The sequence below is a fragment of the Physella acuta genome, unplaced genomic scaffold, assembly GCF_028476545.2.
Source record: "Physella acuta isolate Inbredline_101_S28 unplaced genomic scaffold, ASM2847654v3 ptg000677l, whole genome shotgun sequence".
NCBI classification, from domain to species: domain Eukaryota; kingdom Metazoa; phylum Mollusca; class Gastropoda; family Physidae; genus Physella; species Physella acuta.
In genome coordinates, this window is record NW_026732196.1 from 108,276 (window position 1) to 135,443 (window position 27,168).

General features: G+C 31.7%; 2 protein-coding genes across 5 annotated transcripts; one reads left to right on the forward strand and one right to left on the reverse strand.

Annotated features, from left to right (window-relative positions):
• The first annotated feature begins 1,032 nt into the window (after nucleotides 1–1,032).
• LOC131949208 (serine/threonine-protein kinase dyf-5) lies at nucleotides 1,033–12,936 on the forward strand. Of its 2 annotated transcripts, none has more exons than XM_059310998.1 (15): nucleotides 1,033–1,049; nucleotides 2,933–3,432; nucleotides 6,011–6,065; nucleotides 6,565–6,686; nucleotides 6,904–6,983; nucleotides 7,417–7,549; nucleotides 7,675–7,846; nucleotides 8,236–8,403; nucleotides 8,897–9,130; nucleotides 9,379–9,581; nucleotides 9,767–9,882; nucleotides 10,228–10,347; nucleotides 10,720–10,779; nucleotides 11,275–11,620; nucleotides 12,568–12,936. In XM_059310998.1, exons 2-15 carry the CDS (start codon nucleotides 3,332–3,334, stop codon nucleotides 12,581–12,583), a joined length of 1,926 nt encoding a protein of 641 aa, XP_059166981.1. In that variant the 5' UTR covers nucleotides 1,033–1,049; nucleotides 2,933–3,331; the 3' UTR covers nucleotides 12,584–12,936. The 2 variants fall into 2 exon arrangements, with proteins under 2 accessions (XP_059166981.1, XP_059166980.1); XM_059310997.1 differs by lacking the exon at nucleotides 1,033–1,049 and adding an exon at nucleotides 1,061–1,139.
• A 1,703-nt stretch (nucleotides 12,937–14,639) lies between these two features.
• Nucleotides 14,640–27,027, reverse strand: LOC131949216 (lethal(3)malignant brain tumor-like protein 3). 3 transcript variants are annotated; one of them, XM_059311014.1, is made up of 24 exons: nucleotides 26,923–27,027; nucleotides 25,328–25,688; nucleotides 24,759–24,936; nucleotides 23,736–24,550; nucleotides 23,242–23,433; nucleotides 22,930–23,106; nucleotides 22,532–22,664; nucleotides 22,130–22,266; nucleotides 21,430–21,592; nucleotides 21,105–21,234; nucleotides 20,860–20,984; nucleotides 20,537–20,631; nucleotides 20,336–20,448; nucleotides 20,107–20,228; nucleotides 19,719–19,813; nucleotides 19,356–19,581; nucleotides 19,124–19,209; nucleotides 18,715–18,940; nucleotides 18,323–18,425; nucleotides 17,994–18,122; nucleotides 17,713–17,880; nucleotides 17,448–17,515; nucleotides 17,103–17,341; nucleotides 14,640–16,898 (listed from the first exon to the last, which is right to left on the reverse strand). In XM_059311014.1, exons 2-24 carry the CDS (start codon nucleotides 25,595–25,597, stop codon nucleotides 16,770–16,772), a joined length of 4,119 nt encoding a protein of 1,372 aa, XP_059166997.1. In that variant the 5' UTR covers nucleotides 25,598–25,688; nucleotides 26,923–27,027; the 3' UTR covers nucleotides 14,640–16,769. The 3 variants fall into 3 exon arrangements, with proteins under 3 accessions (XP_059166997.1, XP_059166995.1, XP_059166996.1); XM_059311012.1 differs by having other exon boundaries at nucleotides 23,242–23,436; XM_059311013.1 differs by lacking the exon at nucleotides 26,923–27,027 and adding an exon at nucleotides 26,686–26,718 and having other exon boundaries at nucleotides 23,242–23,436.
• Between the last annotated feature and the right edge of the window lie 141 nt (nucleotides 27,028–27,168).

The window sequence follows — 27,168 nt, forward strand, 5'->3', positions numbered from 1 at the left end:
TCCTTCACGTCATGTAAAAAGTGTATGATCCCTGAACAGCTTATTTTTCTTTCCACAAAAATCTGAGTTTCTAGCGGAAAATATTCGAGCCCACCGGTGAACTAGTCTCCTGAACACTCTTGACCAACAAACAAAATTAACTGAGCAAAGTTTTACAATCTAAGATGGATGAAAATATCTACGCTTCCGTACCCCTGATCATCCATAAACAATGAGCAGGGGAGGGGGCGCGGGAGCTCCGAGAGATTGGAATGTTTTACAGGAATGGGGTGGGGCGGATATTTTTTGTGTGGTCTTTCGTGGATGGGGGAGGGGAGAAAGAAAGGTTTGGAGACAGCCCTGCACGATTTGGTTGGTGATAGGCTACTTGATGGTGGGGTGGAGTTTGCGATGCGAGCACCGGCGGAACGAGAGATTATTCGACGGACAACATAAACCATTAACAGCGAGTAACACCGATCGTCTAATTACTAGGTACTCGTAGTTGGTAGCCTAAGTATTAGTGTAAGTAAAGCCTAATTAAAAATCACTGTTATCGTTAAGCCCAGTGTTTCTTCCAGACTTTTTTCTCCGGGGGGGGGGGGATGGGAGGGTGGACTAACATGTCCGGAGGGGGGAGGAGGACACTGTTAAAAGTATATATGGAATTTATATAGAAAGTATATAATTTCTTTCGAGGAGGGGGGGGGGGGGGCGGTAGACTTTGTTCAGCGCCCCCCCCCCCCCCCCCCCCCCCCGAAGAGATGCCAGAAAATCTGGTTAGGCCTACATAATATTTACAAATCTTTTTAAAACCGATAGCAAACAGTTGGATAATAAAGACCAATAGACCTACTTTAATCCAAATTTTTATTTAATACGTATGATCTTATTAACTTCGTTTAAAGACACTAATCTAGACTCAGCAGGTCTTAGTGACAGCTATTTGTCGAGGGAACGCATTTATTTTTACTTCTTTCTAGGTTGCTATAATTTGTCACGTGACAAACAAAAACACAATATAGCAACTGCAATATGGCGGCCGACATTCGAATGTGCAAAATTCTATAGTCTATAGTTAGGTTCATTATTTTGATATTCAGCTTCATTTGTTTTACCGGTATTAATGATAACCTGAGATTTTTTTTAAAGATTCAAGGGTAATATTTATATTATTTTTGAATTAGATCTAGATTCTAGGAGGATTATTAATTAAATTGTTTAGGCCTATAAAAATTAAAATTATTGCTCAGAATAGCTGCAGAGGTAATCTATCGTTTTGGGTACGTAAAATCGCCCGCGATTTGTAATGTGAAAAACAGGTGACTCCTTAAATTTTAATAATTATTTCACATTTTGAGGAGGATTTATGTTTTAAAAAATTCAAAAATGTTTCCTTGATTCATTTATGTACCTGTTTTTAAACAATTGAATTAAAACTTTTCCGTAATAAATGAAGACTAGCGATGTTTCCCACAGATGCAACAATGCTCATTTACTATAGCAGCCATCTTGTCTAAGTTTTATTTTTATAAGCTTTTAGCGCCAGATTCAGGGGGAAGCCACTCTGTTTTACAAATGGCTGTTGTTTATATAGCAAATCTTGCTCTCAGACACTGCTGTTTACAGTTAATTTCTGGCCTATATCGATATATTTAGCCATTGATTTAGGTTTATTATTCATTTATCTATAATATTTGACACAAAAGTATGACAATACACTTCTATTAAAGCCTTGACAATGAGGTAACGTTTTCGTACATAAATAGCCGCCGGCGATTTTACGTACCCAAAACGATAGATTACCGCTGCAGACTGCAGTGTTGTTTTCTCTCGTCATCCGACCGAATTCCCTGAAAATGGAACAAAAATGAATTAGTACATATGTTGGATATCAAAAAAGCCTACTATGGAATAGTTTAACCAAATGACTAGTAAATAGATACATTATCTTCTTTTGTAAAATCTGGATCTAGACAGATAGGCCTAAGCGGCTAAGCCCCAACCCTAACTATTGTTTTGTATTACTAACTAATAACTAACTATTTCTGACTAACCCATAGTAAAAAGTAGATCTAAATCTAGTCTAGATCAAAATATGGATTCTACCTATGGGCCTCTAACTGATAGCAGTTTAATTATTATAATTAACGTAAATTAGTAGAATTTCTGAAGTGTCGGACGCTTATTTTATTGGACATTGGTAGATTAGATTTAGATCTGTATCCTGTTCCTAGATCTATATATTATATATAAATAATAATATATAGGCCTAATATGGACTTTTTTGAAAATAGAATGTGTTAGGTTTTTTTACCGCCCCCCCCCCCCCCCCCCGAACGAAATGAAATTTATATAATTTATATAGAAAATATATACTTTTAACAGTGTCGTCCCCCCATATTGATTTTCTAAATTTTAAATAAATTTGACAACAAATTGACTTTAAGTCTTTTAAGACATAAAATATAACATAAAAATGTGTATTATAATTAATAGTTAGTAGGTCACTTTTAATTTAATATCTAAGATACACTTATTAAAATTAAATTAATAATATTTTAATTATGAATAAAACATTTGATGAAGAACTTGCCTTTTTGCTATTTTGTAGTTAAGTGTGCACTCTTTAAACCCTTTACTTACCCCAATTAGGACATAAGTTATGGTGACATTTATAAACTTAACTAGATTAAAACCTATTATAATCAAGTTTGCTGACAGTTATGTGTTTAGTTTATTTAAACACATTTTATAAACAGCCTAATTACATCTTAATTAGGCAAAAACTAAGATTTCAGAGATGTCAATCTTCAATGTTTACTAGTGTTAAATAATAAAACAATATTTTTATTTTATTTCATAGAGGCTCTCTGAAACATTCACCTGCAATTAGATTTTTGTGGTTAATTTAAAAATGACATAGTAAAACAGTCTTTATTTTCTTTTGCAGAAGTTCTCCTGAAACTTTCTACAGGGATTGTTTTATTGGTGTCACAGTAGACAAAAGGATACAATATAAAACCATACCAATAGCATAAAAATGCCACTGCTGGCATATATGCCAACTGTTTTTATGAACAGCGTTTGACCATGAATTTTGATTGGACACATAACTTTACACCATGAGTTTTCCTGTGCTGCTGATCACCTCATTCCTTCACTTGAACAACGTCAAGATTCAGAGAAAATAATATTGATTTTTTGCTATGATATTCACTGACCCAAAGACTTCATTATTATACTTCACTACTTTGGAATACAGTTTGTTTTCTGTTCTTTGTTATACATAATTTGTGTGCGGATCGTATTCAGTTTTGTTACAAAAACTAGCCAGCTGGAATAAATAGAAATGAATCGTTACCAAATTTCCAAACAGTTAGGGGATGGAACATATGGGAGTGTGTTGTTGGCCACAACAGTGGACACAAATGAGAAAGTCGCCATAAAAAAGTAAGTTATATATGTTCTACATATGTGATATTTTAGTAATTTAATAGATTATGTACTATTTTTATGCAAATGGGTTAGAAGTTTTTAAAAACAAACAAAAATAATTTTTAAAATGTAAAACAATATTTTGAAACAATTAAAAAAATTTAAAATTTGTTTGTTTTTAAAAACTGCTAACCCATTTGCACTTATTCACCTCTCCAACCAATAGTTTTAATTTGAAGCAAGTGCTCCAGTGGTCTTTATAAACTGTTACCCAGCTATTCTGGTCTTTCAGGTCAAAAAGGGTGATTAAAAAAATTATTACACCGAAAATTGCAGCAGTTTTAAAAGTTTGAAAATAGTTTTCTTAAGAGGACCTGGCATAGGTTAATTATTTTGTTGAGAATAAATTATATCTATTTCACTTCAGCCCATTAATCTGAAAATTGTCTTGAATTTCATTTGGTCTATTTTTTTTTCTGTTGGGATATTTTACAAAACAATTGTTAACAATTTAATCTGTTAGCACTGTTTTGGTATTTTATTAAACAGTCTAATACTACTGTAATCCATTGTGTTTTATAAAACAGAACTGCTAACATTTTAATCTATTTGCTCTGTGTGAGATATTTTAGAAAACACACAACAAATAACATTTAATTTTGGTGTGTATTTTAAAAATTTTTTATATTTTAATTTGTTAAATATTTTTTTTAAAGTCACTAACAGTTTTTTAAAGTTCCTTTATAAGAGATTAATGATGGGTACCTAACTGACGTTAGGGAAAGTAAAAGTGGCTGGGCATAGAGCTGACCACACTATCCCTTCATATGCCAAGGTCACAGAAAAAAGTGAACTTATCTTCGCCTCACAAACTTTCAAGTTTGAAAGGGAACTTTACTTTTTTTTTACAAATTACTTTATAGGGGATTTCTTTTGACTATTAAAATTCACAATATTCTATGAATTATTAGTGTTAAAAGTTCTATTTTATAAGTTTAGGAGTCTTATAAAAGACCATTCCAGTTTGGTTATCTGTGGCTATTTAATTAATTCTATTATTTAAAAAAAAAATTTCTCATGTAAAATGAAAAAAAATCTGTTAATCTTTTGTTCATAAACAATATTTGAATAGTTTTAAAAGGAAATTTTGACACATTAGAGTATGGATTAGGGTATGGATTGCCCTGTCAGATGATTATCATCTTGATTTAATTTTATTATGTAAAAGCCTATTTTCACGATACATTTTTTACACAATGAATCATGATTCTTTTTCTAATAGTTAGACTCTACCAGTAATAACACAGTTGATAGTCTTGCTGATTACACTGACATTCAATAGCTTTTACCCCCAATCTAAATCAGTTGAAAATGAAATACTTCTTTATTGTCATTGTAAAATCAATATTATGATCCTTGTAGTCACTGCATAACTTAGCAACTATATCTAGTAAATCAAGTAAAACAATCCCTTTTATTTCTCTCCCCTGGTTCACCCCACATAGAGGCAAGCTTGAGACTGGGACAGAGTTCCCCTTATCTATTAGTACATTCTTCATTTCACCAGTAGCTTGAATTCTATAGATTTACACTATAGACTAACGTTAGCTACCTACTTGACTTGTGCACACCTATAAAATAGAATGGAACACCCCGTCTGTTCTATTTATAGACCAATCATGCTATTGAATGATCTGTCCTGTTTCCAGTAGAGCTTTTTTTTTCTCTTTTAATCAATGAATGATTGTGTCAATACCAGACAGAGGGAAATGGTGAATCTATTCAATCCGCTCAGTTCTCTCCCCTGTTCAGGTTTTATGAGCTGATCAGTGTGTTCAATAGACCTCAACGTTTGAGGAATTTACTTTCCAAACAGATCAATACTGAACAAAAGCCGTGACTGTGAGGTGGCCATAGAGCCACTTTCATGTGAATGTTGCCAGACTATTGTACACACTTATTTAAACTATCGTTGTCTTTACTGTTTGTGCTTGTACAACACTTGCTACTTATTATCAAATAAATTAGCATAAAGTACTTAGCTATTCAATAGAAAACAACCTATATGTGTTTTCTGTCCATCTTTTAATAGTAAAATTCTATTTATTTTGGCTATTGAAACAAGCATTTGCTTTAATAGAAAGAACTTTTTATACTCTTTTTTGATCTTTTAATCCTTAAATCCTTTAAGAAGGGGCATAACTCCACCACAAGAGACTTATCATGAATTGATTTATTTTTAAATAACACATTTTAATTAATTGAAGCACATAAAATCCCTAGATAAAGAAGTAGAATTAAAAATTGCTTATTTTAAATTTCATTGTTATGGTTTGTAACTAAGAAATAAACATTTACATATCATAAAGAAGTATCCCAAAAAATATATTGAGGCACTGGAAGGGTTAACGTAATCTATTGTACCAGTGTTTACCAACTAGTATCTTTGATCTGCAAAAAAATCTATTTCTAATTTAACTCAAAGATCACCCATAAGCTTTCATCTCTTCTGTAATTGCAGCTTAAGTATTACATTATTTCCATAATAAATGAGAATTTTTTTCATTGTTGTTTATTCTATTTTCCCTAACAGAATGAAGAAAAAGTACTATTCGTGGGATGAATGTTTAAATCTAAGAGAAGTCAAGGTAAACATGGAAAAAAGTTCTAATATAAGCATGCTTATGTGATTAATCAATTTAATAATTAATGAACTAGGTTAAATTTGGTACAGATGTTCAGTAAAATGTGTGATCCTTAACCTGAAGATTCTGGGTTCTAGAACTGGTAATGCAAGAATTTTATTTTGGCCCCAGCTCATTATAACAATGTATGATCTGGCTTACAAAATGAAATAAATCTGGGTGAGAGGAAATGGAGGCTTAAACATAACTACTAATTATTAAGCTTTGATTATTACATTCAGCTTATCCAACATTGTTTGAAGATTAAACAAACACCTCTAGGTATTTTAAACCACCCAAACCTTCCACTGAAGAGAAACACTTGTAAGATGTATTTTGACCTGAGGCCAGAGAAGTAGTTATGTAATAGGATGGGAGAGGTTAGGGGATTCTAGTTGAACATGTATTAAACTTTGAACCAAAAGAGTGCTAACATATCTTCCCCTGCTTACCTTTTCCTCAGTCACTAAGGAAGCTGAACCACCCCAACATTGTCAAGTTGAAGGAAGTTGTCAGAGAAAATGATATGCTTTATTTTGTATTTGAGTTTATGAAAGAAAATCTTTATCAGATGATGAAAGACAGGTAACATTTTTTACTTGCATCTCTATCCATTATCAAATTGTTGGTTTATCTATAAAAGTGTGATGATTAATTGGAGAAACATTATTAATTAACACATTTACTTACAATGGGAACCTGAAGGAGACAAGATGAAGTGATGCTTTGAGAGACCTACAAAAAATGTCACATTAAAAACATTTACTTGGTATATATATTTATTTCATTTTTTTTTCTACAGGGACAAACTTTTACCTGAGTCTGTAGTAAGGAACATAACATACCAGGTACTCCAAGGGTTGTCTTTCATGCATAAACATGGTAAGTCTCTCTGTGTTGGTACATATCCTAACTATACCCATCTGTACATATTCTAGCCATACCTATTTATACATATCCTAGCCAATTGGCTGATCTTATCCTGTATTTATAAGTACATATCCTAGCCAATTGTCAGGTCTTATTCTGTACCCATCTGTACATATCAAATATTTTTTTGTCTTATCCTGTATATATCCTAAATATCAATTTTCTACTTTTTTCTTGAAACATACATTACTCTGTACTTATATACTAATTTTCTAATCAACTGGATTGTTTGACTCTATATTTACATTTTATCCTTGGTTTGATGGGCTTATCCTGTACTGCATGAAATATAGAACACTCCACTGTCTTTTAATTAAAATTTAGACATTTATTCAGCTACTGATGGAATAAAAATTTTAAAATAATTTTTTTTTATTGTTGCCAGGGTTTTTCCATCGAGATTTGAAACCAGAGAATTTGTTATGTCATGGGACTGAGCAAGTGAAGATAGCAGACTTTGGACTGGCTAGAGAAATACGGTCGCGTCCTCCATATACAGACTATGTATCTACTCGTTGGTAAGCTACATATTAAAACGAATTATTTGCTGTATATAGTTAAAACGCTTATTCTTCGTTAATAAATTTCATTGTGTACTATATTTTTAAAAATATATTTATTTTAAATATCAATGATTTCAAAGGTACCGTGCACCTGAAGTGTTATTACGTTCAACAAACTATAGTTCACCTATTGATATGTGGGCAGTTGGTTGTATAATGGCTGAATTGTATACTCTAAGACCCCTGTTTCCTGGAAGTTCAGAAATAGATGAGATTTTTAAAATTTGCTCAGTGCTTGGAACCCCAAAAAAGGTCTGTGTCTGAAAATACTTTCTTACAAAACTTATGAGGAATTTTATTTGTAGTCATTTAACTTATTCATTAAATTTGTTTTGCTCTTATTTTTAAAGAATGAAAAAAATTAGACTTTAAGTTTTATTTTTGCTTTTTATACAAGATTTTAAAATATTTATTATCTAGACTCTATATTATATAAAATTTATTTTAATTTTATGAGATTTATTTTTCTTTCATAAAATACAATTCGCTTTTTGTATATAAGTAAATTAATTTACACACGTTATTAAGCACCTTTCCCTTGAACTCAGTTGTCATCACAAAAATCTGAACACTACACTCTCTTGTTCATGGACAACCCCAATATTAAGCAGTAATTATTTTATCTCATCCCTGTGACACAGGAAGATTGGAATGAAGGCTACCAGCTTGCTGCTGCCATGAATTTCCGCTTCAGTCAATGTGTTCCAGTACCACTCAAACAGATCATACCCAATGCTAGCAATGATGGGTTGCAAGTCCTTAAGGATATGCTCATGTGGAATCCACAGAAAAGACCATCTGCCCCCCAGGTATGTCTATCATGCATTATTTTAGCTGACATTTTTTGTATACAAATAAAATTTTTTTTGATACTTTTATTGTTAAGGCAGGTTTATATTGTAAACTGAAATAAAAAGAGTTAGGCTTGGAACATTAATGTTAAAATTAGGTGGCTAGATTTGTAGAAAATGAAGATGTAGTGTTTAAAGTTAAAATCTGGCCAGAAAAAAAAATAGCTCTATTTGCCAAAAAAAGTTACATTCTTGGTTTGCACAAGTAACAGGATATTATAACGTAGGTGAATAAAAAAAATGTCTGCTTGAGGTTGGAATTTTTTTGCTAGGTGTAAATGGTTTTTGAGAGCTCTCATTTCTTATCCTGTAATACCACAGTACATTATGAGCCTTAAAATGTGTACTACTGTTCCAAATTAAAACACCAACTAAAAGTATCAGTCAATTTTAATGGTTAAAATTTCATTTAAAGCTTTTTTGAATAATCTTCAAATTTTTTATATTTCAGAGCTTGCGGTATGGATTTTTCCAAGTAGGCAATGATTTAATGCGCCCCCCTCCTGTGTCCAAAACCCCAGTCAACCTGCCCTCCCAAGCCACACCTTCCCAAAAGCCCATGGCCAAGCCCCCTAGCACATATCCAGAATCTAAACCTAATGACTTACAGCCACAAAGAGTCCAAGAGGACTTCTCAGATGGACTACCAGCCATTCCCAGCCAGATGCCCAAACAGAATGATTCCGTATGTACCAACATTTTATGGCCTTATTTTAAGTGAATTTAGTTTTGTAAATTTGAGTTTCTAATTGAAGTCGAAATGTATCTTCCTAAGTTAATAATGCATAAATATTTCTTTTTATTTACAAAGACTTATGGTCAAATTTAATTATTTTATAATACTTCTATATTTCAACTTACATAATGATTTTACAATAAAAAAGAATTCTGACTCTAATTTTTGTGCCATAACCAACCCAATTATTTTCGTAGGATATTTTTTCAATGACTGTCAGCAAAAAGCAGAGTGGTGTGAGGAAGCGGTGGGGTGCTGGACTGTCTGACACATGGGATGACTGGACAGAGTTTGATAACCTCCCCAATAAAACCATCAAGAAAGTGCCAGTTCCTCCAAAAAATAATAACAACGCCTTAGGGAAGGAAAACAATAATAATGAGGACGATGATTTCTTAGCGTAAGTGTAAATATTTTATGAATAATGAGAAATTTCTGTTTGATATAAACTCATATTTTTACAAAATTATGAATTTTACTTGAAATGCGGGTAAGAATTTTAATTTTAAAAACCTTACAATTTGAAGTGTTGATTTTTTAAACAATTGAATACTGAGAATAAATAGCAAAGATTTACCTCTATAGAAGCATCTTACCAAAGAAGAATCAACCACCAAAACAACAGAACAGACTTAACTCTGGTAGGTCTTCAGCATCTTCAGCCAAACAACATTACATCAGTAAAGCAAGGTATTTGCCAGGTAAGATCATTTTACATAAAAGTTTATTAATCTTTTTTTATATTATAACTTTAAGTTATTCAAATTTAATATTTAGTTTTTTTAAAGTTTGAGAAGTAAGTTAAAAATAATTTCAGCAGTTAATTAAATGTAAGTTTTGAAACAATTTTTGTAAACACTGTGGCAAAGTGATTTTATGGTAGTGCTTTGGAAAGGTCTGACTTTTCTGTGAGGATGTGAGATGAAAGAAGGAGACCAAAAGTACGCTTATAAAGGGTTACATCTTTTGGATTACCTCTAAATAGTTGCCGCAACTTTCATCATAAATAATTATAATTATTCAACATCTTTTTCTAAACTTTTCAGGCATCAATCCCAAAAACAGTGCCAGGCGAGACAGTGTAAGGAGAGATAGCTTAGGTTTAGGACTGGACTGGAACTCTGCAACAAAGACTTCACCCTTAGGACCTATCAATTCTAATAATCGTAAGATTTACTTTCAATTTCAATTTTTTAGAATATGAACCGGTTCAAAATTGTTTACTTTTGCTGTCTGACACTAAAAGTTTTTAAAAAAAATAATTTACTTTTTGCTATCATTAATAAGAGAACATTTAAAGATGAAAAAAAATATTCACAAAATAAATTCAAATTGTATTTGAATCATCATGTAAAGAGCATAAGCAAAAGATGTATGAATTTTATATAAATACTGAAACACTAAATGTTTATGTAAGTCTTGTATTTTAAAAATACTTTTTGGCTATTTAATAGTTTAAAGGAAAGTTTTAGACCTTATAATTTGTATATATTATCATCAGATACATTATAAAATGTTTACAAATTGAAATATTTTAGGTGCAGCTAGGCCTCAGAATATTGACAATGATTATGTTCCATCTTTTGGTAATTCTAAAGGTGCGTATGGATAAAATTGATTTTAAAAATTGAGATTTTTGCCTGTTTTATATTTGAGTTATAATAAATGATAATTGTTTTAATTAGCTTTTTAAAAGTTCCATTTTTAATATTAATTAAGAAGTTGTTAAAAATCATGGACTAGAAATTTTTTTTATAAGTTTTTAATAAAAATTTAAAAATCCTGAGGGTACCCATTTACTTTCTACCTCTTGGAAAAAATATTGGAAAAATTCCTTTAAGTTTGAGTGCCTGTATATAGAATATAATTATTATTAAAGTCTTTCAAATTTTAAAAATGTACAACTGTAAATTTTTAAGATTTATAAATTAATTAACAGTTCTAATTTGTGTGCTTATCAAAGTGACTACGCCTAGATCTAGATCTAATTCTCAACTGATCACCTTTTTGATATATTCACTGTTGCTGAATCAGGTGCAAATGTTTCTCCTGATAAAAATTTATTATAACAAACAAAATGATTTTATCATTAGGTATTGGCAGTGGCTTTGGCAATTCCAGCAAGTTCAACAGTCCCTCAACATTTGGTAGCTCTTCTGGTGCTGGAGGTAGTAATTTCAATAACCCAGCAGGCAGGGGAGTGGGAGGAACATTTGGAACCAATCAACAAACTGCAGGTGGAGGCTCCAAGACTGGAGTGGTTGGTGCTGGGGGCTACCAATCATCTTTTCAACAACCTGTTGGGTCAGGTGGTTATCAGCCATCCATGGCCGGTGGTTGGAAAAAGGGGGCGCCACTCCCAGCTGTTGGAGCTAACAAAAAACCTACAGGATCCTCAAATTATGGACCAGGTCCAAGGCGAACTGATTGGACATCAAAGTGAGTTTTCAGCTAACAGCTGATGCAGGGAGTCTGTTTATGAAATATCCTTTTGTTTACTCATTTCTTGATATAAATTTAAGTAGATTCTGGAATTACAGCTGAAAGATTGTTCGATTGGTGATGAAATTAAGTTTTACTTATAATAGTCAAACTAATTTTCATCATAAACTTTATATTTTTTTCAAAAAATAATTGTGAAAGTAAACTGCATTCTCAGGATAAAAAATTTTGTACAAATTGGAAACTAATAAATAAAAATGTCTGCCACAAGTCAATTTTGCCATGTTATTTTGATTAACGATGAAGTTTTATTTATTTCTTTGAAAAGTTTTTTTAAAAATGATTTTCTGCATCAATAAAAGGTGCAGCGCAAAATTGTTAAGTAGCTTAAGTATCTTTTAATTTATTGTAATTAGTTTTTTAAAAATTAAAAAAAATATCATTTTTTTCTGTATGAAAATTTGAAGAAAATTTTTAAACAGGTATTATGTGTTGATTTAGAAATTTTCATATTTTCAAAAAGTCATCCATATTTTATGTATGCCTACATTAAAACTCAAAAGCGTAATTGTAATTGAAAATAAATTAATTTATTGATTTGAAATTTGTTTTGTTAAATATATTAATTTATTCTTTTTTGTTTTATATTTACATTTTGTCAAAGAAGCTCCAATTAAAAAAAAAAAAATTTGAAAAATCGTGTAAATGTAAATGTTCAATTACAAAATATATTTTAAAAAAAAAATTTCTCAAATATTTTTCTTTCCTCTGCAAAATTGGTTTTATATTGTGTTTTGAAAGGTGTTTAAAATTTCTTTTAATTATTGCATTTCTTAACATATTTTCTTGAGCATTGTCTTTTTAAGTTTTTTTTTAATTACCAGAAATTTATTAATTGATGATCAACATACATTTTAACGTTATTTTGTTTTTGTTATCCTCAGATATCTGAAGTCTTGATGTGGCTACAAGTTTTGATTTTCGTTTTGTAAATACTTCAAGACAGGCATAATCTGGTCTAGATCCATGTAGCAAAATGTGATACCCTGATCCCTAAGTGTGGCTTGGTTTTAAATAAAGGGAGATAAGCCACGGACAGCAGTACTGATCATTATGTTTTTATATTTTAATAGTTGCTGTCATCCAACGCTGGTCAAATTCTACACAATTTAATACAGTAATGTAACAGAATAACAGTTTGTTTTCATCTTTCATTAAAGGCACAATAAATCTTAGTGTAAAAATTAAATGAAAGAAATATGTATAGTAAGCTTCCCAAAAGTTTTTTCAATTTACTTTTAAGTATTCTTATTGTAACTGATAAAAAATTCATTTTTCTTCTATGGTCTAGTTGTTTTTTTAAAAGCCCGTCAACAAATGAACCCTAGAATATTTTAATGAATGAAATTTAATCAGCATGAATAAATGTTCTTTTTTTTTATCGGATTAAGAAATAATTTTAATAAATTGTCGTTTTTGAATGTGAATATCTTACAGTTGTTTCGTTTAAGAAAACCCTGTAATAAACATAAGTATTGGTTAATTTTTTAAACAAATTTTTATTTATCTAAAATCTCATTTTATGTTATTTTAATATTACTTCTTTATACTGGTCTTTTAAAATAAACAATATCATTTTTTTTCTTATATCAATTATATGTTTTTAAATAGAAAATGATGTTTTGAACTTAAATTTCTAAGCCTATATTTTCACAATTTTAAATTTGTCTGTGAATATTAAAATAATGGTAGATTTGAAATTTATTCTGAAAGTTTAAAGGAAGGGAATCTTTTTAAATTCCTGTAATAATGCAAACACGTTCAGTCCAGTAGGAATGTAAACATGTTGCAGTTCTATGGGAACATCTTTAAGTCCTTTACAAATGTACACATGTTCCAGTCCCTGATAGAGAGCTTCTATCCATGTCCAGCAACAAATAATTTATCACCATTTATTTTATTTTACACATCTCGCTCTGTTATTTCTTTTATCATGATTTATTTTTATTCAACGAACAAGTAAACACATAAGTACTGTTCTATAATATTATTTCAAACTATATATAATAAAGAACAAGTGCAATTACTATTCTGTTTCTGATTTTTGTTTTCTTATTCTCATATATAAAAGATTATTTTATTTATCGTTCAGGAAATATTTGAAAGTTCTAAAGAAAATATTGTGGTTTGTATTCATTTTAAGCTTAAGACTGATTAATTCCTCATCAAAAATTTCAGATGAATTTTGTATATTTCTACAAATGTTTTTATGCCTCTTGTAAATTAAAAATCTATAAAATAGATTGTTATACATTATTGTACACATGAATGTCTGAGAAAGGTCGGTATAAAACCAAATCTGGAATTATTTTTGAAAAATTTGGACACTGTAAATTTTAATATGAAATTTTAGACGTTTTAATAAAAAAAAATTTGATGTATTGCAATTACATTTATTCTGAATGTAATAAAAAGACATTAAAAGATTTTGCTTATACTTTTTATATTGTATTGCTTGACCACTGTATTGAAATGAAAGTTTTAAATTTTAAAAAAGTAGAGCATTAGAGTATAGTTAGTTATCATTAGTTGATAAGAAAATGTTTTGCAAGGCAGGCATTAGTAATAAAGTTGAAGCCCATCTCACCCCATCATAACTCGTTTGCTTTAGGCTGAAATGTTTTTATTTCATTTTATTTGTGCTTTAATTGATCAGACAATTTTCCATGCTTGTGATTTCAAAGTAGACTTACAATCAAAGGCTTATTTTCACTTGAATGCTGTTTATAAGTTCAAGTTTTGAACTGTTGAAAATTTACAATATCCAGCTTTACAAACCCAATTTCACTAACAATTTTTTCTTTAGGCAATACTGTAAAATATTGCCTTGAAGTGGTGAGAGAGTTTTGTGTGCCCTAGAGCTGTGCCAGCGGAAGCCTTGTGCGCATGGCAAGTTTAACATGTTGTACAGATCTGCATAGGTAGGGGGTAGATTTAACATTGTGCCCTGGTACTCCAGGTGGGGATTGTACAGTTGGCTTACTACACGTCCATTAATTTTAGTTAAGAAACCAAAGCCAAATCAGAAATGACACCAGTGCTCAAATGGAACTCCACAGAAGAGGGCTCACAAGACAGACTTGGAGACTAAGTCTTCTCAAAGAACTAAAAATAGCACGGATGTCTTGGGAGACTGCAAAATATTGAGTCGGAGGAAATGGTTGAGGCTCTACGTTCCACAAGAAATAAAGGACTCAGTAAAGTCAATTAAATTAGTCCAAAGATCACAACCACAAAACAGAAATCAACAACAAAAAGTTCATCTCAGGAAGTATCACTTTCATAGTTCATTGATTTTTTAAAAATAAACCGGAAAACAACAGGTAATCTTGTACATCATACATCACAGGTCAGATGACACCCATCTGAACTTCTCAACAAGTGTAATAGTATCCTGGTGGGCCATACATTGCTATTTTAACAGAAATTCTCTCTCTAATGTTGTCTTAAACTAACTTTCTAGCTATACATTTAAAATGATACAACTTATAACAAGGTTTAACAAAATAACTAGATTTAAATAACTCATATTTTACATTAAAAAAAAATGCAAAGAAATGTTTGTAATTAAATGATTTCATAAGAAAAACAAAATGATACTTTTAATATTAAAACACTCTTAATGTTGAAAGCTAATTTGTATAAAAATAAAATGTTCCCATGATTTAAACATCTATCATATGTTTTAATGTTTATCATAGTTCTGAATACATTGAAACTAACATAAAGATAAGCACCAAATATTTTAAATGCAGGTAAAACAACAGAATGATTTGCCATGTACAACTTAACAACTTTTCTACACCAAACTGCTGCTTGCAAGAGTCTGGGTTGATCAGTTAACAACATCAGCAATGCATGTTATATCATATACTAAATTATGCATAAATTAGAGATCAATGGAGCAAACACCTGGATTGCACAATACTAATTATGCATTAGTTAAATACTTGGATGATATTTATGCCACACTTAAACACTCTGGTAAAGATATAAGTGTTCAACTAATTTGTCTGATTAGCCATATACAATTGTAAAAATGTATGTATGTTTAGATGATAACAGTAGAAAAAGTACTTAAAAACAATATTTTTACCAAAATCCATAGTACATTCAGACTTTAGAGTAATATCACTTGATTTTTATACTTTTAACTGGTTAAATAAAAATATAAAATGAACAACAGAAATAGAAACCTAAGTATAATTATAAACCTAATAATCTATACACAGAAATCTAACTCCACCAATACAAGAGGGATTCACCAATCATTAAAGGGTGTTTAGTGAATACTAAAACAACTTTAACACCTGATGATAATCTAGTTATAACTGGACTAAAATGCAGATCACATTTTTTTCACAAACTATGAGTATGTAAGTAAAGCCAGTGTATTTAAGCTAAGAGTATTAACATTTTGAATACAAAAAGACCAACAAAATAAGCAATCAGGTTAGCATTAGCATACAATCTATATATAATAAAAAGATCTTTTAAAAAAAGGAATGAGTAATCTAAAAATGTATCAATGAAATAATTAACAAATATATACATGTAGTATATTGAGATCATAACTAGTCAGCTTAGATAGGAATTTCCTCAGCTAGATCATCAACCACTGATATTTTCAAAAAATCAGTAACAAAATACATATCTACAAATTCAAACTACTTCTTTAGAAGACAAAAGCACAGTATATTTTTTACCATAACATGAGTCTTCTTAATTTACAACCATTTTAACTTTTAAATTAAGACAAAAAAAAAACAACTAATATGTACAAGTACTACAGCATTAGATTATTTGGCCAAGGATAGTTACATAGTAAAACAGTTTACCACACTTGTATCAGGCACAACAGTATTCAAGTTGGATTTGAAGCAGTAAGAAAATTATGGCACATGAAAAATGTGTGGTATTCACGAGGTGGCACGGTGCCATGAAAGCCCTAAATAGGTTAGATAAAACAACTAAACACTGAGCAACAAAAGAAATGCAGTAGTTTTCAAAAACAAAAACATGTTTCATTGTTTACAAAATTATTTACAAGAGCTTTCAACACAGAAAAGCAAATAGTATCATCGTACTAAAAATCGTTAGCAGCTTTAAAGACAAGAATACTGTTGAAGATTTTAATGGCTGGACCCAGTTTGATGTTTAGGAAATTCAGAAGGTCACTCTGCTGTAGTAACAAAAATGAGTCTCCATCCACTTCCTAGAAATTTAAAGAATTAACATAATAAAAAACAATAAAAATAAACAAAATATTTATTTTTCATCAACTTTTTTTCTAAGTGAAAATATAAGATGTATTTCAGAATATAAAAAAAATATCACTAAACTAATATTCATTCATATTACTGTAATATTTTTTTATAATCTGGTTACTAAAACAATACCAAAATATTAGAATTGTTACCTCATCTTTGAACTTCTGGGCTTGGTCCTGCTGCCCAGTAAGCTTGAAAACAAAATCTGCAACCTCATCAACTGACCAGTTGCACACAAGACTCTGGTTGACCTCCATTATCCCTGGCAGCAGTTTAGCATGCTGCTCCCAGCATAGGGGCTGGTCATTGGGAGGAGGGGACAAAGCCGAGGTTTGGAACACAGATTCATGAATGCTGGCATGGAGAGAGTTCTTCTCATCATTGTAGCCTGCAAATATTTAAATAAAGTTACAACACTGCATCTAATCTCATGAGAGTAAAAATCTAATATTAAATACAATGCATTTTAAAAAAATTATTACTATTTACTTTACCTTCCATTGGTTCTGTTTTTATCATTTTGTCAAGAGGTAGGAGAGGTGTGCTTGTACTATACATTTTCCTGTAAAATTTATTCAGACGTATATTATATTCATATAACAATACCTGATATGAATATACATTTAAGTAATAATAGAATCAATATATTTTTGTATTTAAAAAAACGTAGTTTTGAGTTTTTATTTTACATGAAAGTTTGTTTATAAAAATCTAAAGAGCTAGAGATGTGGTGACAGAGTTACTCAAACCATCACATACCTTTTTCTCCCACGCCCAGGTCGACCCACTGGTCGAGGTTCAAGCACAGTTTCCTGTTTAACTTTGACCATGTTTTTCTCAGCCAGTGGACAGCCTGATAAACAGTGATGTGAGGTGAACTTGCCGGTCACATGACCCAGACCATCACATCCTGGTGTTGGGCATTTCCTGGTTACACAATCACATTGTTGTCAAATTGTTTTGAAAATACTTTTTTTAAGTTAGCAAAAATCAAATGTTTCTAAATACACCTCTCAAATGCATCGTAAATATCAATTTACCTCATATCTGCGTTGATATCAGTTCTGGACTGTAGGCCAACACCTTCTTCAGATCTAGATGAGCCAAGTCTATCTGTCAATGCTGTGTCTTTGCTCATATTCAGTTCAGAGTAAGGACAACCAAATGCACTATAAAAAGTGGTTTAAAAATAACTTAGCAATGTCTTGTCTAAACAATGAGAGGTGAAAAAAAATGTATGCTTGTCTAGTATTAAACACAGCACTTAATGATTAATGATAAAACTATGTCACATGCTCAGAGTTTTGAAATAAACTTCCTTGTTTAGACCATGATTATAAATGTTAGAGGAAGTAGCAGAAATACAAACCTGTGATGTCCAGTGTACTTAGCTCCCTTTATGTGACCAATGCCTTTACATCCAATAGTTGGACAGCCACCACTGTCAACATTAGTCTTTATATTTTTTTTGTCTGTCAAGAATTTTCAAAAAGTTTTAATCATCAGATTTTATCATACAAAATTCTGTCAGGGGAGAGTTATTTTTCCACAATAAGTAGTTAAACATGATTTACATGAATGCTCAAACATCTGGTTTGACTTGATGATTTGAATTTCTCAACTGTTTTAGTTCCAAAATAGCCTAGTTTAAAGAACTAACATTTGTAACATCTCAACTATTTATATTTAACTGACAGAAGACTAGAGGGATAACCAAAATTTGTCATTTATATTTATTCAACAAATATTGTACAGACTTACCTATGGGACTCTGCAATGGATGGAATGTTTTAGAGCACCATTGTGGTGGGTGAAGGTCACTGCTATCATCATCTATCCAGTAGTCATATATAGAATCCCATCCATCAAAGTGGATCAGCAGTCTGTAGTCTTGTACATCAACCACTGTTGCAACTCTGATCAGTATTGGGTTGCGTTTATCAACAACTTCCACCTTCATGCCTTTCTCAAAGCCCATGGCCACCCGCTGCAAGAATAAAATGTATTATTCATTATTCTCACAAATTACAAAATACTAAAAAATATTAATATTCTCACAAATACATGACACAAAAAAATAGCACACAATATTCATAACCTTTCTTATAAGGTAAAAAGTAAAGTAATTACAGTAATCAATATCAAGTATAGTCAGAATGCAATTACTTACAGTTTTGAATGCTCGAGAAGGTACAGCCGTTGTCTTAGTATCAGCCAGGTAAGTATCCCAGGTAAAATTGGCACCATCACCATAATCTACCAATACAGTATTGTATTTTTAGTCAGGAAATGTTTAAATTTATTTCAAACTTAACACGAGTAATCATGCATGGATAAAAAATTTGAATTTAAATTTACCACTTTAAATAATGCCATTACAATGTAGAAGTGTTTTTCTTTACCAGGGGGTGGAGACAAAGAGTGACCATTGGCCTTACACCAGCCAACAGGGTGTATGGATGGTGATGTGATGTCACACCAGTAGTCGTAAACATCCTCCCAGCCATCAAAGTGAATGAGGATCCGGTCTCCTAGAGTGTCAGCAACAGTGGCCACACATACCAGGCTGGAGTTCTTCTTATCTACAGCTTCTAGCTTCATACCAACACGGAATGCTGAAGGGGTCACCTAATAAAACAATTTCAGAATAATTATATTACTTACATTATGTTGTGGACCTTTTTTGTGAAAAGAAATTGATTAATTACATAAATATTGGTAAATGAATGGTGTGGTACAAGAAAATGTGAATGTGTTAAACTCACTGAAGATGGCTGGTTCAGAAATAAGCTTTTTGGTGCTGCCACAGCTCTTGTCTGCTTCAAATAACTGGTCCAGTTAAACTGTTCAGCTGTCATATCTGTAAGGAGATGAACAAAGTATTAAAAGATCACCTAGTTCATAAATCAAGGGAGACAAGGCGCCGCATGGGAAGCAGCCAGCAGAGGCAGGATTGTCTTGGGGGACAGCCAGGAAAGTTGCAGGAGACTGACAAAAAGTAGAGAAAGCATTCTGTGGTGGCCCTATGTGTCTATGTCACGAAACGGAAAAGATGATGATTACATAAGAAAACAGAATTTACTGGTCAATTTATATAACTTTAACAATAATCCATTTAGTGATAATGAAGGCAAAGATTTACATAATACTCACTTTTTGGAGGTTGAAGTATTTTGCCATTTTTTTCAGCCCAGCCTACAGGAAATATGAAGGGGGAGTCTGCATTCACCCAGAAATCATAGCACTCAGAGTACCCATCAAAATGAAGCCTCATTCTATTAGTAAAAGAAACATAAGACATCAACAATTTTTGCTAAATAAACAAGAATCTAATCCTTGCCATTTTGAATAAAAATATGAAAAATGTGAGGCCTTAACTAACCTGTAGCCTTGTATTTCAGCAACACTTAGCACACAGAAGAGTGACTGATGTTTTGGGTCAACTCCCTCTAATCTCATACATAACCGGAAGCCATTACGATTGCTTGGAAAAGGCTTGATAACAAAAAAATTCATAGGTTAGATGAACTTTATGTAAAAGTAAAATCTTTGAACAAATGAAACAGAAAACTAGAGTGGTTACCTCTTTAAACAGCCTCTTTGGGGCTGCTACAGAGTTGGTCTCTGCTAGATATTTGTCCCAATCAAAAGATAGTACTTTTTTATCTGTGGTCTTTTCTGTGGAAAAATAAAGTATGTTTAATACATTGATTGATTCTTGAAATTACATGTGTTAAGTGTTAGATGATTCAAATATGGAAGTTCTTTATTTAACCTTTTGTAGTCAATTTTTCAAAAAAATATAAGAATTACATTTGACAGCATTTTTAAAATACAAAAGTTGAAAAACAATTAAAGTAAAGCATTTACCAAATTCTTGAGGTAACAAGTTAAATATTTACTTGCCTATTACTTCAACATCTTCTTTATTGACAATTTTTACATCACTGGAAGGGATTAATTTCTTCTTTTTATTTTTCATTCCCATCATCATCCTTGACATTATCATTTGTTTTCTGTGCAGATTTTTCCTTTAAAAACAAGCATAAATTACAGTGACAATCAAAGTTTTGAACTGGGCAGATATTTTTATAGGGTTATAGCTATTATAATAATCATTTTTACATTTACTTAAGAAAAAAAAAACTTACTTTCCCGCACAGGTCTGAGAACAAAATCTGCCAGATGTTCTGAAATTACTTTTGTAACCATAGCGACCGCAGTAAACACAACAACAAACAGGATCACCCTCATGTTCCGAAAGCTCAGCTGGATCAGTAACTGAATTTAATGTAATGCATAAATAAATGATTTATACTTTCTTCAACAACACAAAATAAAAAAGACTATCTTGAAACTTCTTTGAAAATGCTGATATACTAAAATTAAATTAGCATTTTACTTGAATTACCCTGGTTAAAGTATTATGCAAATTCTCATAATAAACATTTTTATTAATTATTATAAAAAACATACCAGAACAAACTTTCCCATCAATGTTATCGATGCCATCAGCTAAATCAACATCAGATTCATTATTGTTTTCCATATTAATGTCAGTCACATTGTCTGACTTGGCAGCTGAAGTGGTAGTACTATCTTCAACCAGTTCAAGATCACCAAACTCATTTATTTTAAACTATTAAAAACAATATTAAAAAGATATTAAAAGCTCATTAAATCTAACAGAGCATTTAAAAAGAATATTCAAAAATAAAAAATGGAACATTTTAAAGGGGAAAAAAAAAGATTAATTATTTAAATAAAACTTTTATGTTTGTATTGTTAATTAAATGAGTGATGATGAAGATGGACTATGTAGAAATTGGGTTAGTGCAGGGGTCGGCAACCTGCGGCTCGCGAGCCGCATGCGGCTCTTTTGATATCAAGATGCGGCTCTCCAGCTCCTTGAACAAATACTAATAATCTTAATAAAAAATAAAATATTTGAAATAAAAAAAATGTTAGTGGCTCTTTAAAACCAGGGAAATTTTGAAAATTGTAACTTTTGGCTCTTCCGTTTCAAAAGGTTGCCGGCCCCTGGGTTAGTGCTAAAAATATTGGTATTCAAACAATGTGATAAAGCAATCCCTTTCCCCACCCATCACTTTAGTACCTGTTGCAAAAGTAGATATTTACTGAAAATCACACTTGTTGAAATTATTTTTTAACAAACCTTCATGTCAGTGCCTGGCAACCTCCCCACACCATCAGCCCACTCTAATAGATTGGAGTCTATAAAACCTTCAGTGAGAATAGCACCTTGATTTCCTGAACTCATCTCAGAGTTAGTGAGAGGATTTGTTTTGTCTTCTTAAATTGAAAAATTGTAAACATTTTTTTTTTACTTTTTTAAAAATAAATACATTTTTAAAACAGTTTTAGAGGAAATTACAGCATGTTTCATTAATAGTAACTAGTGTAAAAAACAAAGAAATTATATTTAAAAAAATAAACAGAAGTGTCAAAGACAGTTAAATCTTTTTTAAAAGCCTGAGCATTTACAGTTATTTAGTGTGTTAATAACAGATGTTTTTTAGTGTGTTAAATAAAATCATTTTAAAATTCACAGCAATACCTTCATTAGAATCTGCCCCTATATTGTTTTTTGAGTTTGTTTCCTCATGTCCATTGGTCATTACCTCTGGTAAAGTAGTTGTTGCAGGATCTTCATTTAGCACTCCATTGGAAACAATAGATACTTGAGAATTCTGGGGAAAAAAGGTCATTTGTAAACTCACAACTGATATGCTTGTGAATTTTAACATAAGTATTTGATAGATATAAAAATTTTAAAAATGTATTGTAGAAGATTAAATCTATTTTGTCAGCAAGCTTTTAAGTTATCCATTTACTTAATAACTTAATAAAAACATTTTATTCTCAAAACAATATTCTTATATTTGACTAGCTTATTTTATAAACTGAACACTTAATGGCTCTTATATTTGATCAGAAAGATGAACCAGCACTAACCTCTGAACCTGCATCACCCATTGAGTTAACATAACTTTCTCTTTGTGTCTCTGCACTGTCAGCATTTACTGCTGAAAGAGCTGTAGACTTGTTCTCTGCTGGTTTTACAACCTTCAAATCAGTTGAGAGAGCACTGACAGAAGAAGCTGCAGGAGACTTTCTTAAATCATCCCCCACCTACAAACAGCAAACAGATTTTTATTTTAATTAATATATATAGGAGCTTAAGGTAGCTCTAGTTTAGAAGGGATATACTATGTAAATTGCTATTGTTTATGGAAATCTCTTGATGAGAAAGTTTAAGAAAATTACATGATCTGGCAGCTGGGAAACAGCTGTGGCAACAGAAGAAATGGGTGCTGATACAGATGTTGTGACACTGGTGGTTGGGCTGCTGACTGTGGTAGTGAGAACAATGGCCACTCCCAGACCAGCTATTGACTGCCCTGACATGGGGGAGTTGGCCTGGATATTTTCAGCCAGGGGACCCACAACTGGATTCATCTGCTAAGTAAACAAAACTTTATTTAAAAACAATCAAATATTTGCAAATATAGACAAAAGTGATGGTCAATGGCTTAAAGTTTAGTCCAGCAATAACTGCACTAAGGCTGGTAAGATATGTACCCCCTCTAGCAGTGCTTAAACCTAGCCATGGAGCACAGCCTTAAAACAGGGGGGTAAATTAACTTAATTACAGACAATCAACATCATAACTAAGAATATCTGTCTCCTACAAATTGTTTGCAGCACACCTATTTCGGGTTAATTTCTTTGGTTTCAAATTAATAAAAAAAAACACTCACAGAAGAAGAGCTTCTGATAAGTGATGGCATTTGCATTGCAATCTGTCGACCAGTGTTGATTGTAGGTGACACCAAAGGTTTTTGGATTAAGCGTGGAGCTAGAGCACTTTTAGGCACTTGTTGACGGCCAGCCCGAGGCAGCACCACTGGTATGCCTGCTCGCAGTGCCTGAGCCTGGGATATCCCGCTGACAGGCCTTAAAATTTGCCCTTGTTGGTTAGTAGCTAAAGACAAGATCTGGGAAGAATTTGTTGAAGGGCTTGGCGCTATGCACGTGACAGTTAAAGTTATAGCAGTTGGAGCACCAGTTATGAATGTTGCCACAGAGGGTCTGGGTTGGATATACTGTCCGGCTAGGATTGTGGCTGTGCCTATATTGGTGGGAGATCCTACAAGAGCTGTTGTTCCCACTGGTGATGAGACTTGGAGGTTCCCCACTGTTGAGGGAGTGGACTGAAGGTTTAGACCACCACCAGTGGCATTCTGGGATAGCTGCTGTGTCACCAAGGCTGTGTTAGGCAAACACTGAATGTAACTAGGCTGTGGAGTGCCTGTCATCTGCTGAGCAACAATTGGATTTAGAGCTTTCTGGAAAGTAATCTGTTGCCCATTGGGGCTAGGTATTCGATGACCTAAATGATTTTGAGAGGGAGATGAATGAGCTTTCTGGGTATGAGAAAAATTGTTCTTTGAATGGCTGTGGTTCTGTCTGGAAGCTTTGCTGGGGCTGGCAGCTTTCTGAACATTAAGTATTTGTTGAGTTGAAATGGGTACTACAGTTCCTGTTGGTAAACGCTGAACTGCTACTGACTGACCTACAACAAAAAAAGACAACTGTGTTTTAGCTTTTTAGTAAAAACAAGCACTTCTAATACTTTTACCAATATGATTGGTATTTTTAAATTTTAGCTTAATTTTAAAGTACACTGAATACTTTATTTAAAAGGGTGACAATATTATCAAGTAATAATTAATCTGAAGTTTAATTATTAGTTACTTAAAGAATGAACTTTATCTTCAAACCTTTAGTAGGCATTCGTTGGAAAGTTAGTTGTTGTATGGTGGACATAGGGATCTGCTGTGGAAAAGCAGGGTGTGGCACTCGAGTGTGAAAAGTGAGTTGACCAGAACCAATGCCTGGGCTGAGAATAGGGATTCCACCTCTAGCCACCTGAATGTTGGGAGACTGATTTGCCATTGGCTGCAGAACCAAAACAACAATTGTAAACTTCATGTAAAGACAGAAACTCCTTTCAATGGTTATCAGCTTACATGAACAAAACAATGATAAACTGAACAAATATAAATCATTAATTGAAATTAAAAGGCACAGGTTAAATCATGGCTTTTGCAAAATAAAAAATATACTTTTAAATGTATTTGGCTTTAACAAAAATTATGTTAGCCACAAATTAAGTTCTAAGTTAAAAGATAAGGTACTTTGTAATGTAAGCTAACTACAATTTTGATTTGCGTTCTTGTTCAGACTGTTCAAAATCTAATTGGGCAGGAATGGAAGATTGGATATTTATGACATGGTTCTTCATTAGATTCTAGATTTGGGAACTTCTCAATACTGAAAAACAGCTGACCTGAGATGAAGATCCAGGAACTGGGAGAGTCATGCTGCCATTAGGGAGAAAGCCAAAAGCTGTTGAAATGAGCTGTGGACGAATCTGGAAACTTGTGACAGACGTTGGGGTAGAGCTAATCGTAATCTGACCAACAGCTGGAGATGTGGCCAATGTCACAGCCATTTGCTGTCCAGCACTTGGTTGTGTTGAGTGAGTAGGTACTGAGAGATCCATAGGTGAGGCCCCCTGGTCTACAATGGCATTATCTTGATGATCACTTTCAGACATTTTAACATCAATCAGCTCACTCAAATGTATATTTTAGTTTAACAGTTTTCATCTTGTCTTGCACTTAACATTGCCAGTTTTTGTTTTGTTTCTGAATTGCAAAGATATTACAAATGTACAGGCTATAGATGTTGTATGTTTTTTGTTCTAAAGAAAATTAAAACGTATTCAAAATAGTTTAGTTTAAAGTAAGATGTTGTTGAGGGCACAAATTATAGCTTTTTTCATTAGAAATTCATTTTTTAAAGTTTTTGTTATATATATAGGCCTATATAGATTTATATATTATATATGCTATATAATATAAGAAATTTAAAAAAAATGGCTTAGGAATATATATATATATATATATATATATATATATATATATATATATATATATATATATATATATATATACATCCAGTCAAAATTATTACTGTGAGCATAGTGCATAGGCTATTGGTATTTCAACTATCAGAACTAGATGTAGATTCTAGTACTAGACTTTAGATATAGGCCTACCAGATCTTATATAATAGGCCTACTTATTCTTACATAATAAATGATAATATTACATTAGATCTATAATATAAATCTAGGGCCTATAGATTTTTGAATACAATATTCAATATAGTCTAGTCTATAGTCTTGTTTTGTTATGAGACACAAAGTTTTTTTTTTTTTTATTAATAAAAAAATAAAGTTCAACAACACTTCATTGTGGACAAATATAGGGGCATTTTAAAAATAATTTATTTATATTCGGACCTTCAGATCTAGATTCTATATCTATATAAACCATTTTGGAATCGCTTTTTTATAACATATCAAAAGACCTTGAAAAACGCGGAATATTGTAGCCTAATTTTGTTGATCATTGCCTCGTTTTCGTTAACCAATTTTTTGCGACAGCTGAGGATCTTGGCGACACCCTTTTAAACTCTTAACTAATTTTAAATTTAACTATCTAATACATTTTGAACTGAAACAGAAAAACAATTTAAACAAAAAAAAAATGCAAAAAAATAATAATTGCTATGACATCAAAAAATTGGTTTAAATAAATTATAGGCCTAATTTGAAATAATATTAATTTAATTGCATACTCGTCTCCGGTAGGGAATTCATTGATAACGCGTAAGACAAGAAACCTAGCCTAAGCCAAAAAAAACACAACTTCCCTTTCCAGCATGCGCATTTTTTTCATTAAAATGAAATATTTAACGATTAGTAACATAATAATGATAGGAAAAGTATAGAACAAGTGACAATACATCAAATAATACCTCTTTACACTATTTTATAAAGAGTTTTTAATGAAAAAAATATTGTTTTACCCTTACCACAATGAATGTAACTAGGACTCAAAACTCCTGGTTTTAAAAAATACATATTCGTCGGGAGTAATTTTGTAATAAGAATAGCCGTGCCTTAGTATTTGGCTATTCCAGTAATTAGACGGAAATTATAAACGGTGATTAAAATACAATTATTGTTCAATATATATTACATAAATATATCTCTTAAAAAAATTCCGAGAGAATTAACAAATTTTACGATAATGAAATTAACTTGAGGAGCCTGTAAGT